Source organism: Rhipicephalus sanguineus, chromosome 4 (genome assembly GCF_013339695.2).
Source record: "Rhipicephalus sanguineus isolate Rsan-2018 chromosome 4, BIME_Rsan_1.4, whole genome shotgun sequence".
Classification (NCBI taxonomy): domain Eukaryota; kingdom Metazoa; phylum Arthropoda; class Arachnida; order Ixodida; family Ixodidae; genus Rhipicephalus; species Rhipicephalus sanguineus.
The window spans coordinates 193,091,173-193,104,566 of record NC_051179.1 but is presented as its reverse complement, the minus strand read 5'-3'; the positions used below and the strand labels follow the sequence as shown (position 1 = coordinate 193,104,566).

The 13,394-nt window shown below is 43.7% G+C and overlaps 1 protein-coding gene across 1 annotated transcript in view; it reads right to left on the bottom strand.

Moving 5' to 3' along the window:
• LOC119390989 (pre-mRNA 3' end processing protein WDR33-like) overlaps positions 1–13,394 on the bottom strand; it is a 277,891-nt gene that overhangs the window by 157,713 nt on the left and 106,784 nt on the right. The window contains 1 exon segment of the mRNA XM_049415008.1: positions 9,953–10,050. Within this exon segment, the coding sequence (XP_049270965.1) occupies positions 9,953–10,050 (98 nt within the window).

Below are 13,394 nucleotides of genomic sequence, written 5' to 3'. Positions count from 1 at the left end.
ACTCGTAATCATAAACCAACCAGCCTAAATGCGTGCCCTACTAGAAACACGATAACATTGAGCTCGTCGAGAAGTTTATTTTTGTCTGCCACACCGTTACGTCCTGGAAAAGTTAATTCCCACACACAGCAGCACTTCAGCGAGTGTGCCTATATATACAGGTTGCCATATATATACCACTAACTTGAGCTAAGACTTCAAAAATGAAAGGGGCGTCGGAAGCAAATCGAACCGAATGCACGCTCTTCACACTGGCCTATAGTGATCCACGCTATTTTTTATTTTCCTTTCAACGAATTAATTATGTTTAGCTAACAAACTTTTTATTACTGGCTGTAGAAGTGAATCCAAGGACACTTCTTTCCATCTTCATATATATATATATCTGGGTTCTTCGCAGTAAATTTAGGGGTGGACACTGTGACAGCGGGGTTGGGTGGGAGGGCGAGATATTAAGTTTAACGATCTAAGTTTTCAAACTTCATTCTGTACACACATCCATTTCATATCTGGTCGGTGGTCGCACATTTCTGGCATCTATGACACACAAAGAAAATGGAAGCAAGGGTCCTTGTTTTAAAGGTAAACATATTTGACAGCAATCTGTCTGGCTGGGTGAAATTATAAGAATAAAAGGACTCACCAGCCCCGTTTTGTCTTTAGTTTTTTCATTTTAAAAACTGACCCTACGTTTCGAGACCCATTCGGTCCCTTCTTGATGAGGTGAGTGCCCGGCCGGCTCCGAAGCTAGCGCTTTTTGGTGTCTCCCTCTCCACCGTCGTTCTCCCTGCCGCTCTTGTTAATAGGTTGTCTTCTCCATTGGTTCTGGAGACTACGTACATACATGCTCGGCAGTGTCCCTGTTGGCCCGATTAATGTCTTAGAAAAACATTTTGTTGGGCTAGTTGGTTCATGACTTCCAAAGGAAAAAAACTAGCGCGAAGCAACACACAGACAGACAGAGAGGACGGGACTGGCGCTTTTACGTATGACGTATTGCTTCCTAGTTTCTGTTCATCTAGAACCGTTCTTATCGCCATGTAAGAACCAATCTTATGAACATTCTGCAAGTTTTTGTTGCTTATCCTTTGGTCCTTTTTCCTTCATCTAGCAGTTTCAAAATAGCAATCTGTAGAACACGCGTGCAACCACCAAAGTCATGGAGCTTTCTTGTTAAGCAATGTTTGCAAAAAAAATGATTTCCTGCTGACTGATTTCCAATGCTCATAGATATGATTTCCCGCTTAGTTTTCTGTCTGATTATCGTGAGTGTCATGCCCTTGCTGTTCTTGTGTTCCTTATATATGTACGTACATTTCTTCAATAAACACAGTTGGAAGTTAGCGCCAGTCCCATCCTCTCTGTCTGTCCGTGTGTTGCTTTGCACTATAGTTTTTTCCTTCAGAAGCTGATTAATGTTTACAGATGTCGTTTGGATATGCCAAGATTATAAGAATTGTCTTTTGGTGTGGCTACCTTCCGTTTCAATGACCCGGGCGGCATTGAAGTTGACGCGATGGTCCAGAGAAAACAAAAATCTTCTGGAAAGGATACGGCAACACCCAAACGACGGACGTAGCTTCAATGCAGCACGAAACGCTCTCGCAGAACACAGCGAGAAGCTGGACCATCGCATCAACTTCGACGATGCCCAGGTCATCGAAATGGAAGGTAGCTGCACCAAAAGACAATTCTTAGAATCTTATCATATTCAAACGACACCTGGAAACATTAACCGGTCAAGAGGGACATTGCCGAGCGTGTATGTACACGGTCATCGGAACCAATGGACAAGACAACTCATTAACAAGAGCGGCGGGGTGAATGACGGTGGAGAGGGAGACACTAAAAAGCGCTAGCTTCGGAGCTGGCCGGGCAGTCACCCCCTGAAGAAGAGACCGAACAGGTCTCGAAACGTAGGATCAGTTTTTTTTTAATTAAAGAACTAAAGACAAAACGTGGCTGGAGAGTCCTTTTATTCTTATAAGGGTACTTGTGTTCTATCGCTGCCATTCGAGTTGGCAATCCTTGAAACCACAAGGCCACCTGGCTCATGAAACCACAAGGCCCATGAGGCCACCATGGCTTGCTGGCGTTGCACGCGTACAGTAGCTATTTATTGGTTCCCCAGGCACGCATTTTAAAGGGGTCAATAGGAGCAGCGGGCGGTGAAGCTGAGCAGCAGTGAGTGGAATTTCCATCGCTGCCCACCATAGAGAGAGCCCCAATTAATATACATATATTGTCACGGGGTCGTGACGTCGACGAAGACCGCAGGCGACGTGTCCAAGATGAAACTCTTTATTTGGCCGAACTTGTGGCCGAGAAACGGAAAGTTAATTTACAGCAATACACACGGTGAACAGAGCGTCGGCTGTCGATCAACTGACAAGCGGTGAAGCACGTCGGCATTTATGCATGTGCTGTAGAATATTCCAGCCTTATCGCTGGTTGTCGCGCAGTCTCTAGAATAAGCTCGAGTGTTCGCGCCTTGCGCGCAATGTTAACAAAATGATCTACAATAATCGAGAAGCTTCTCGAACAATGAGGCGCACTTTTGCGCTGAGCGTTGCTGACAGTCTTTTGTGGACGAAAACCGAATACAGCAAAAGTGATAATGAGAAATGCACGTGGCAATATATACATATATATATATATATAGTATATACCTACCTTATGTGTGTGTGTTGCGTAGAGAGCATCCCCGACGACTGTCAATATAAGCAGAGCTGAAAGCCTCAAGATAGATACTCGCTTTAATACAGGAATGCCGTCCTTGAAGGCGTACATCTGTTGCAGTGGATATATTCAGGCAGTGTGTGATGTTGCTTTATGTGACCAGACGTGCCAGTTATCTTGCCCGAGTAGGTGCGCCTATCAGACCCATTTGGCACATGGTGAAGATGAGCAAGTCCTTCCTTGCTTCTGTGCTTCACACTGCACGTCTTCACCATAATGTAAATCAACTCGCCCACATCGCTTTTCCTTTTCAGTACATCTGGTGCAGGATCTATGCAACTGATTAAGCAAGCGAGTGCACAACTAAACCAGCATACTATAGCAAACTGGTGAACATCAGTATTGTCCCTGCGAGACTTCCACTACCACATGTAAAACATCATGAAAAAATTGTATGTGCATCTCCAAGGCCTATAATGTTGTCTGGCAACGACCACGCTCCGTATCTTGGCTACATGCACAGGCTTCACCTTCGATGACAAAGAGGCAAGAATGCTATGCCTCCTCTAACTACATGCTTGGAACGTTGCTCTCTCTTCCATAGAAAGCCTCCTCCCAAAGCCGATCGCAGAGGACACACATCCTGCCGCGTGTTGCGAGCAGGCGCCACGAGGGTGCTCGCCACAGTACCACCCAGTCACGTGCAGGGCTGGGCAAAGATACATTGAAATTGTATCGCGATACGATACTAGATACTCGGGCAAGAAGTATTTGAGATACAAATTCAAGATACTTCCGGAATAACTGTATCCGATACAATACTTACCAATTGTATCTTAAAATACTTCGATACATTTGCAAATTTGCTATTATAGATCTATATAATGAAGGAGCAAAGGCCTATGTAGAAATGTGTTCCCTTGAAAATTTTTTAACTGCGTCCAACTTCCTTCAATTTTAACAAAATACTTGTTTGTATCACAAGATAGAAATTTTCTTGCTCAAGGTATATTAGTTTTATTCCTAAACAACTAATTGGAATTTGTTTCGCCGCTTAACATGACAGCTCTTTAACTGCTGCGCTGTTAATGGTTTTTGCTTGACACTTCTGTAATTTATGGGTGTCGCTGCTCTACTTGGCGACCAGCTAACTGGTTGCCATCTATATGCAATAAACTTATTAAAGTGCCTCCGCATGATGGCTCAAATATTGCTGTGTAGTCTTACCTTGTCCGCAAGCGTATTATTGTTTTCCTAATACCTCATCCACCGACAGGTGTAGAGCAGCAACAACGTTGTAGCGATATTGTTTGTGACTCATCGTGTGAAGACGATGAACTACGTAGTCGGCGCTCACAATTAATTGAGGACATAAAACTGCAGTGATTTTTTATATTTTACTTATCTGCTGGCGTAAAGAGTTCGTTAGGAACATATTCAGTGAAATCTTTTACCATTTCTTCTCTGTGCGAACCTCGGCCGCCAGGAAACATTTCAGACGTATTCTAGTGGCATAAAGCGCCGCAGGTTATCCCTGCTATTCACACTATTGCCACTTCTAGCTCTGCTTATCTGCAGATTTGTAACAATAAGAATACCTTAAGGTAACCTAAAAAAACAGCAACGTGGTTCCGTGTTAAACAATCAAAGTGAATAAGTATATAGGGTGTTTCACGTAAGTAGAACCAATTATTAAAAAATAAGAAGTGGTTAACCACCGCTGAATAACAACAAAAGTATTTGGTTTACCGTCATGTGGCGCTCCTTATGGTGAGTTTTGTGCTTAGCTTAAATGGTTATTAAATAAGCTCAATTATGCGTCATTTTTAATATCCATTTTAGGGCCAACTGTGCTTCGACACATCGTAGAGTGCATTTAAAAACCACCGATCCAGTTCCTGTTTCGCAGCGTACATGCTCCGTGGTGATTATTTCCGGGCTTTTAAGGAAAGCTCGCGAAATACAAAATGAAAGCACGTTCGCAGACAATTAAAAAATAAGAATAAAGCAGAGAACGTGTTTGAGCAGCAGGTTACAAAAGACATATTACAATAAACAGATGGGCGAAAAACTACGCAGAGGACTAGGTAATATATGGGATGTAAACGGAGGACAGCAAAAAAACCATTCATGCTCACAATCAAGTTATCATTCAGAAGAACTTCTCGAATAATTTAGCAGGAAGAACAAAGAGAAAGTACGTCAAAATATTCCCTGTTACGCAAATGCCTGTTCTGTTCCATCAACATCGGTACCTGTAGTGGGACAGTTGTTACAATCTCCTTTGCATGCAAGTCAATCTCATCGTACTATATAGACTATTTTACGGACGGGTTTCGGTGCCGCCATGCTGGGCTGTTAACCTTGCAGTTTCTATCTTGAACAACTAAGCGAACAGTGTTACGGTGGGCGTATACACATGAAAACTGTTGGGTTGGTGCATTCGGCGTTTCCCGACTTTATCAGTTCACGTCAGATATACAAAAATAAAAAACATTCGTTTAACAGGCCATGATGACGGCGGCCATATGCCTTACGTAACATAGTCTATAAGTCAAGCTTACATCCACAAAATCTTTCAAATCCCTGATGTGTGAAAGCCGCGAGACGCAAAGCAGCCCCATTCTTGCATTCTTGAGACCTTTCAATGAAGCACCACGCAAGACAAACTTCGATAGCGACAGTATAGCGGCATCAGAATTTGTGTGGAATACGCCGCACGCAGTGGAGTACGCAACAGAATGCAGTGGCTATGAACAAGTTTCATGACATCAACAAAACTAAATAGAAAGAAAACATCAAGAAAAAGAAAGATAGGCTGGCAGCGCATAGACGTTCGCAAGCTTGTTTTTGTCGAGATGGCTCGAGCGTCGTCACGTGACTCTGCTCCACCAATAGGGACACCAAAATCTCATCGCCTGTGCTCGCTGGAGCGCTCTGGCGAAAATATAGAAGAATTTCACTGTTGTTAGTTTTATTCAGGTGGCTTAGCAATATGAGCTTGAGGACTGGAATTCCTGTCGAAGTTTTGTGTTTCGCACGGTGGTGTTTATATAGCAGTATCTTGTATCTGGAGATACACGATACATTATTGAATGTATCGGAAATACAGATACAGATACTCATTTTGCGAGACGTATCGCGATACAGATACAAGATACCCAAAGAGCATCTAAGATAGTATCTAAGATACACGTATCTTCGATACTGCCTAGCACTGGTCACGTGACATGACATTGCAAGCTGCTCGCAGGCAGCTGCGAGAGCTGTGTGTGTTTACAAGGGAACGCCATTAGGGGTGCTGGCCACTGTACCAAAAAGGAGAGGGGAACACGTGAGGGAAGGGCAGCGCAATCATGGTTCACGTTCCAGGCACTGAGTTATATAAGGCACCCGAAGGTCACGGGTTCAATCCCGGCCGCGGTGGTCGCATTTTGGTGGAGGCGAAATGGTAGAGGTCTGTGTAGTGTGCAATGTCAGTGCACGTTAAAGAACACTCGATGGTCGAAATGTCTGGAGCCTTCCACTGCGGCGTGCCTCATAATCATATCACGGTGCTGGCACGTAAAACTGCAGATATTATTATTATTAGTTATAGAAGGCATTGGCTTGTGCGTAAAAAAACTTAGCATGGGAGAACATTAATGTATTACAAACACGATTAATGGGTCATCACATTAATAATATGTCATGCATGTCACATGCGTCATGAAACCCTTTTCCTCGGTCACGTGCGGCACATACCCGCATACCATGGCCCATGGAATGTGATTCCCAGTTTATGTTGACCCACGTAATGAACAATGAAAATTTTAACATGATAGCTTTCAGGAATCCGAGTCGCAGAAAATCCAGTGCCGGCGTTGGTGGTGAGCGAAAAATCCCGATAGAAGCAATGGATAAGAATCACGGTTAGAGCTGGGATCAGACCGAGACATTCTGTGTGGCAGTCAAGCATGCTATTACTGAGCCATGGCAGTGCTTGAAACAGGTTTGGAAAAGCACATGTCGGGTCAGCGTCAATTGTGGTTGCAGCGTTGGCCATCCAATTTTATAACGATATAATAAACATTACATGTATACTCCTGACACAACAAACTCTAGTCAAGCGTTACTCAACCCCATAAAAATAGGTCAACGACCACTACTTATGATTTGCAAATCGTGGTACCGTACTGTGAGCCTTGCCACAATAAAACTGACCCCTGTGCTGTAACACGAATGCCAACGTTACGTCGGACCATAAGCTACCCTTTAGGCGCTAATGCAGTCGATATGACTGGCAAGTGCTCGATATGCCCATAGGTACTTAATGCACACAGACACTGGTCCACGTGGTAGCATTTGGCTCCAAGCAAAAAAAAAAAAAAAATGCTGCGTAGGCAGTTACTCAGTGGCTGGTTCGCACGGCATTGATTCCCACAATGCGTGGGATCTGCTGGAACTTTTTTTAATTGTAGTGTAATAATTATCTCATAAATTGAAAGGAATTAAAGTGGATGCAGCCCCCTTTCCATTGGTGAGATCTGGACCCATAACCTTCAAATTGTGCATCCGATGCTCTACCGATTGTGCTACGACAGAAGGCGCTTCCCCGTACACTTTGTTGGGCATTTCTGTGCATGTAGTCCCTAGGAGTGCTGGCCAGCGCCACTCACAGCCAAGGCGGCGAGTGTGGAGGGCATCAGAAGTCATGCCATGTGACATCAACCACACTGAGGCTTAACTACGTTGCATCATTGCCACAACAGTGCACAAGTGAAGTTCCCTATAGTGGTGAAGCTGAGTACCACTTTCTGTGAAGCAGGCAGAAGAAATTTGGTAACCTAAAAGATCACTCCTCATAATCAGACCCTCATAATTTTCCCTAATCCTGCAAACAATACACCAAGGACAAATATGTTCTGCTTTTGTTTGTCTCAATGCCCCCAATACGTCGTGCTTCAACCACTTGGCCTGAGCCCTGTTCTCCTAACCTTCCAATTGCCATTTGAAGTGGCCCCAGCCTGGGCAGTGGATTCTCGGGTCTGCTGAACGTTGCGGCGGTTACTACTTATTAGGGCACCTTTGCCAGTATGGTGCTAGGCAACACTCTGTTGGCAGGCGTCTGTCATCTTACATGGTTTAGAGTTAATCTTCCCCCCGTTTGTATGTGGTGGTTCACAAATATGGAGCAGCTGAGATGTAATACTTTGCCTGCATCACCAAAGTATATACAAGTTAATCAAGTTTAATGTAGGAGGAGGCATTCTCTGTAACAGCAGAGGAAGCACAACCAACACATTAAAGGGAAAACCATTATTCTATGATTAGTAAACTACTCTTTCACAATTCCAATATCACCACGCTTGCCACGAGAAGATGCTTGGTCAACGAGAAAACGTGCAAAAAGACATGGCTGCGGCAATGCCGCCTTCAATTTCCTGCACCAATCGCTGTTATGCATTTGACTGCGTCTACTATATCCTACGTTGTCCCAAATTGGTAAAAAAACAAGTACATTGACCTCTGAAGGGGCCATAGGATTAAATTCCCTACTTTCAGGAAATTTCATTGAGCCAATGTCCCCAAAATATGACAAATACACTTTGCAATCCGTGACGTCACAAGCAGATTTCGGCGCAAAATTTTAAAATGAAACTTTGACCTTGATTTTCTCATCTGTTAATGAACCTATGAAGGTGAAGTTACCAACATTAGAGCTCTTACAGCATAGTTCATCAATCTAAACCAATTTGTTGTTTCACTTTAGTGTCCGTTTAATGCTTGAGTTGGTGTGACTGTTCCAAGACAGCTGTCAGACTGCAAGATCTGATGATCACAGGAATGCACAGCCTGCAAACGCACGACTTACAGTGCAGCATCGAATCAGCCGCATGTCAGCATCTTGAGCTAGCAGGATAGGTCGGCGAAAAAATCGGAGCTCACTCAATAAATATATTTTGCTCTAAGGGCTCACTCCGACTCAGACTCACCACAATTTTCCTCAACCAGACTCACTCGAACTTGCCAAAATATTACTCAGTGGGACTCACTCAGACTCACGGCCTGATCCAAGTATGAGCGAGTCTACTCACGAGTAAGTTTGTCAACCTATGGCTGGCAGTGCAAGACGTGCAGCACCTTTCCCCCTGTATGGAACTTTCTGTTGAGCAGAATTTGAAAGAAAGCCAGCAAGCAAGCACCTCAAGCACAAACAGGTGAGTTCCATGCAGGCCAGACCTGTAGTGCATCATAGCACCATGTTCCTAGCACCAGATTTGATCAAACCATCTGAAGCACATAAGTCACTGCAATTTTGAAGCTAAATTATGTGCTTTAACTTACTTTAGCTACATTTAATTGAAAAGGTGCGTAAGATAGGCTTCTGAGTGGCCTTCATGAATGGGTTGCACCTCGTTTCAGTACAAGTGGTAGGTTCAAACACTCACATTCATGGCGCATACATTTATGAACATTTCTGTTCCCAATCTAGTCGGTTGCTTTTGTCCACATTCTGATCAAAATTTGCAGAACCTTCTGGATAGCAGGATGAGGACTAAGTTGGCACTTGGTACCTAAATTTTGCAAAAGTGTACAACAGACAGGACAAGAGTGCCATGTGCCACATTTGGTACCTATGTTCTTGCGGCTTTTGTACTGCCTGAGCGCACTTGTGTGAATGTGATTATAAATATTTTAATTTCAATTTAAGAGGCACTGTAACAGTGGCTATAATGCAACCCCAAATTCTGAAACGTACTCACCTATCTTGTTCCACAGGTGCTCAAAGAGGTGGTGTGTGCCAAACAGTGCAGGTTTTTTTTTTTGGTTTGTTTAAAGATGTGCAGTATCCTAAGAAAAAACTTTTGGGGGGAGTCTGGTGGTCCAAATGAAGCAACCAATTCACTTCCAACAGTGGTATACGAGGCTTTCTATACTTGCCCATGTAGAGCATGTCTTGCTTGTTGCAGGCGACACAATGTTGCTACAGCACATAAAGCTACCCTACTACCATTGCACTGTGCAGCTACAAGGGCTAGCTCACCAAATTTACATTCTGCAATCCCCGTTTGCTGGCAGCGACAGGCCCTGTGAATGAAACCTTAGCAAACTTGATATACTGGCATAACTACTTTGAATGTTTCCTACATGTCCTGTGCACATGGCCACCCATGAGATGTTATTGCCACAACGGCCGAGCATTTTGTCTAAGCAGTGCCAATGAAAGGCTGCTGCAGCTCACTTTGACCATGGTTACACTGGCACAAAAGGAGCAAAGGGCTCTGCTCACCTCGGAGGATCTTCTCCTCAAAGCAGCGCAGGAAGTCCCAGACACGCACCGTTCCGTCATCGGAACAAGTGGTGAATTTTGTGTCCGTCGGGCAGAAGCTGCAGACGCAGGGAGAGGGGAAACAACAACTTGTTCGACTTTCTCATCCACCACCTAGGGAGACCCCACACTCACTGAAACATGCCACGGCAGTGGAAACTGTTGCTCACAAAAACTCACAATACAAGTTGCCTAAGGGGCATTGCAAACTGTAGGGCAGAGCCACACCATCTGACAACCCACACGACACGTGCACAGAAAGCTTGGGCACTGGTACATTCCAGTGGCTTGATTGCAAGGTCCAGGCACAGTACTCACGGACTCAAATGCAAATATTTAGGGCTATGCAGTACATATACGTTTCTTTCCGTCGTGTCCAGTTCCTGTCCTATTGGTGTAATTTTGACTCGTGCACATGCATCAGGGCCAACATTACCTGTAGTGACCAGATTCGTAGCGACATGATGTGGTTATGTCAAGCAATCACTCATAGCAGTTGTTATACATAAGAAACTGATGTCACATTTCAATATGTGGGGATCATACATGGCCGTTAAAAAGTCACAACTGCCTCACAGGCTGTGCAGAGTTCAACAAATGAAAAAGGTTGAAAATGGGTCGACGTGTCTTCCTCTGACAACCATTTAGCCTAATATTTTCTTGCAGTTGATGCACAATGCAACAAATGAACAAACATTTAAAATTCTGCAGAAAATTGCAAAAGGAAGCTTCAATAAAAAAATTTTTACATGCCAGCGTTCATCTTGAGTTATTTTTGCACTGACACATGCCTACAGCATTCACGCGAGATGCTCAACTCAGAGACAAGGGAAGACCATGGCTTGCAATCCTCCCTGAAGAAAAGTTTGAGGGTCACAGTGTGTTCAAAATACCAAAACTGATTTCACACGGCTAAGTTTTGTGGCCACTTTGTACAGAATTGTGTACACACCAGTAAAAAACAAACTACGGCAGTTTCATGTTTGCCACTGCTCTATATAGCTCCACTATGTGCTTTTTAGATGCTTTTTGTCAAGTTTTTTTGTTCTCTACCAGATGAAGAGCTCTGTCTGAAATGGGCAGGAGACGACCGATGTACCAGAAAATGCAGACATTCTGACACGGGCAATGAATGCCTTGGGGACAACTGCAACTGTAATGAACTAACACCAGATAATATGGCTGAGCCGCATTGAAGAAGAAGGCACCTCTCCTAGACTGGCCTGTTACATCCTCGCATTGTTCTGAGAAACCTGTGCCTCTCCAATCAGGCTGACGGCATCAAGGTCCAAAGATTACAAAAGCAGAGCTTCGGGCCCTCGGTACTAAATATTTCTTAAGATGACAATTACACGTATGCCTTGTGCCACTTAGAGGAAGCCAATATACACAGATTACCGAGTAAATTTATCGCAGAACATACAAGAATGGAAAGAGCGAAATCAGTTTATGGGTAGCTTACCAATGCGCCTACCACAACTAAAATAAGTGAAGATGTTAACCAAGATCAAGTTACTACATACTGGCTTTCATACTGAGTAGGCAATGCCGCTGAAGTTACACGAGAAGTGCACTCATAAAAAAACCTTTCCTCCACACATTTTGCAATGGACTGACTTTCAACGTGTGACATTTTCAAGTGAATATATTAATACTTCGTGACTGACACCCGATGACGTGAAGGTAATGCTAGCTCTGGCACACTGCAGTGCAAAAAAACACACAATGGATGGAACACGAACGAAGAGGACGACGAGTGCTGCAATGTGCCAGAATTATGTACCAACAAGCCCAACTCACCACTTTGATGCTAGCTCTCTCCTCACTGGGGCACAGGAAATCACTCAGTCAATTTTATCTGTCATTTTTTTCGCATAACACGCTGCCACTGAGACTTGCACGAGCAATCACATGCACCAATTAAAATAAAAACTATGCTACAACTTTTTGCGTGATTTGGTATTGGAAAAAGAGAATGTGACAGGAGAAGCCACTGAAACTAGCCTGCACTGTTCCTTGAACTTCCAAAACCAAGGTATGATGGAAGTGTGCTCGGTCAACATGGCTACAGAATTTTTAAAGGACAGTGTCAGGGAAGGCTGTCTACAGTGAACACGGGAGCTTGTCAGGTCATCCTATTTTTCCCTCAAATCTCCATGCTACTCTGACAGTGTCCCAGACATATGCTCAGACATACCACTGTTATGGCAAAGCTAGCCGACGGTTATTTTCCTCAGTGCACTGCTTTCATCTGTTAGCACTTTAATGAAGTACGTACAACTTGTTACGAGAAATCCACTACACCGTGTGAAGTTTTCATTCAGACAAAAGATTTTACCCGAGTCGACCAGTAACCCTGTGTTTGGCGCTCTTTGGCCTGAGTTGCCCTTGCGCCACTAAAACCTACCATCATCACACAAGGATGCCACCAGATTAAGATGAACCTTTTGTACAAGGTCCGCTAGTAGTGTTCAAAAAGTACAAGGACTCCTGGGTGTGTCTAGGTAGGAATAAAAAGAATCTACGTTCCCCATCTTGATGAAATTTACTCTAGGTACAGGTTTCGGACCCAGAACAACGATGTCGAAGTTCGTTTCGTGAAAAAAAATTTTTGAATGTGAAAAATGTGAAGCTAAATAAACTTTTTCTGCAATTTAGCAATTTCTGAGCTTTCGGACCACTTAGCGAAAAAAATGGTGCGCTTCTGGGTCAAAACATTTATTCCCATCAAAGTACCAGTGAAATTCAACCTCATGAGTAAATTATTTCCCTTTGTTGTCGAACCACCTTTCAGAAAACAAATAAAAAACATGGTATCAGCAAACAATTTCAGGAGTTCATTGCTTCAGACTAGTTAAACTGAGGATAATAAAACTCGGTACATACTGACTTCGATATTTGAGCTTTCTTTTAAAATAATTTTTGTGGTTTTCATGTGCACTGTTATTCTACGAGATAGTGCTGAAATGTATGTGGGTTACAAAAAACGCTGCAGTTTGAAAATAGTTTTTTTCAAAAAGGCCATTATTAGTTTTTCTTAAAATCTCACCGATTGAAGTCAAGGACGTTATCTACCATTCTGCAACAAGTGATAATGCGTGAAATGTGACCACTAAGCTTTGTGATTGTGCCATTATTTATGTGCTGCAAATGGGATTCAAGCTGTTGCCGTAACTCAGGGGCGTAGCCAGTGGGGGGGGGGGGGTGTTGGGGGGTTCAAACCCCCCCCCCCTCCGAAAATTTTCAGTTTTGCTGGCGTATATATACACGTGCACATACAAACGCACGCACGAACATACATAAAGTATGGTTGAACCCCCCCCCCCCCGAAAAAAATTTCTGGCTACGCCCCTGGTACCCAACATAGCCACAAAGAAGCCGTTAAAAAAGCGCTGCGCTCAAA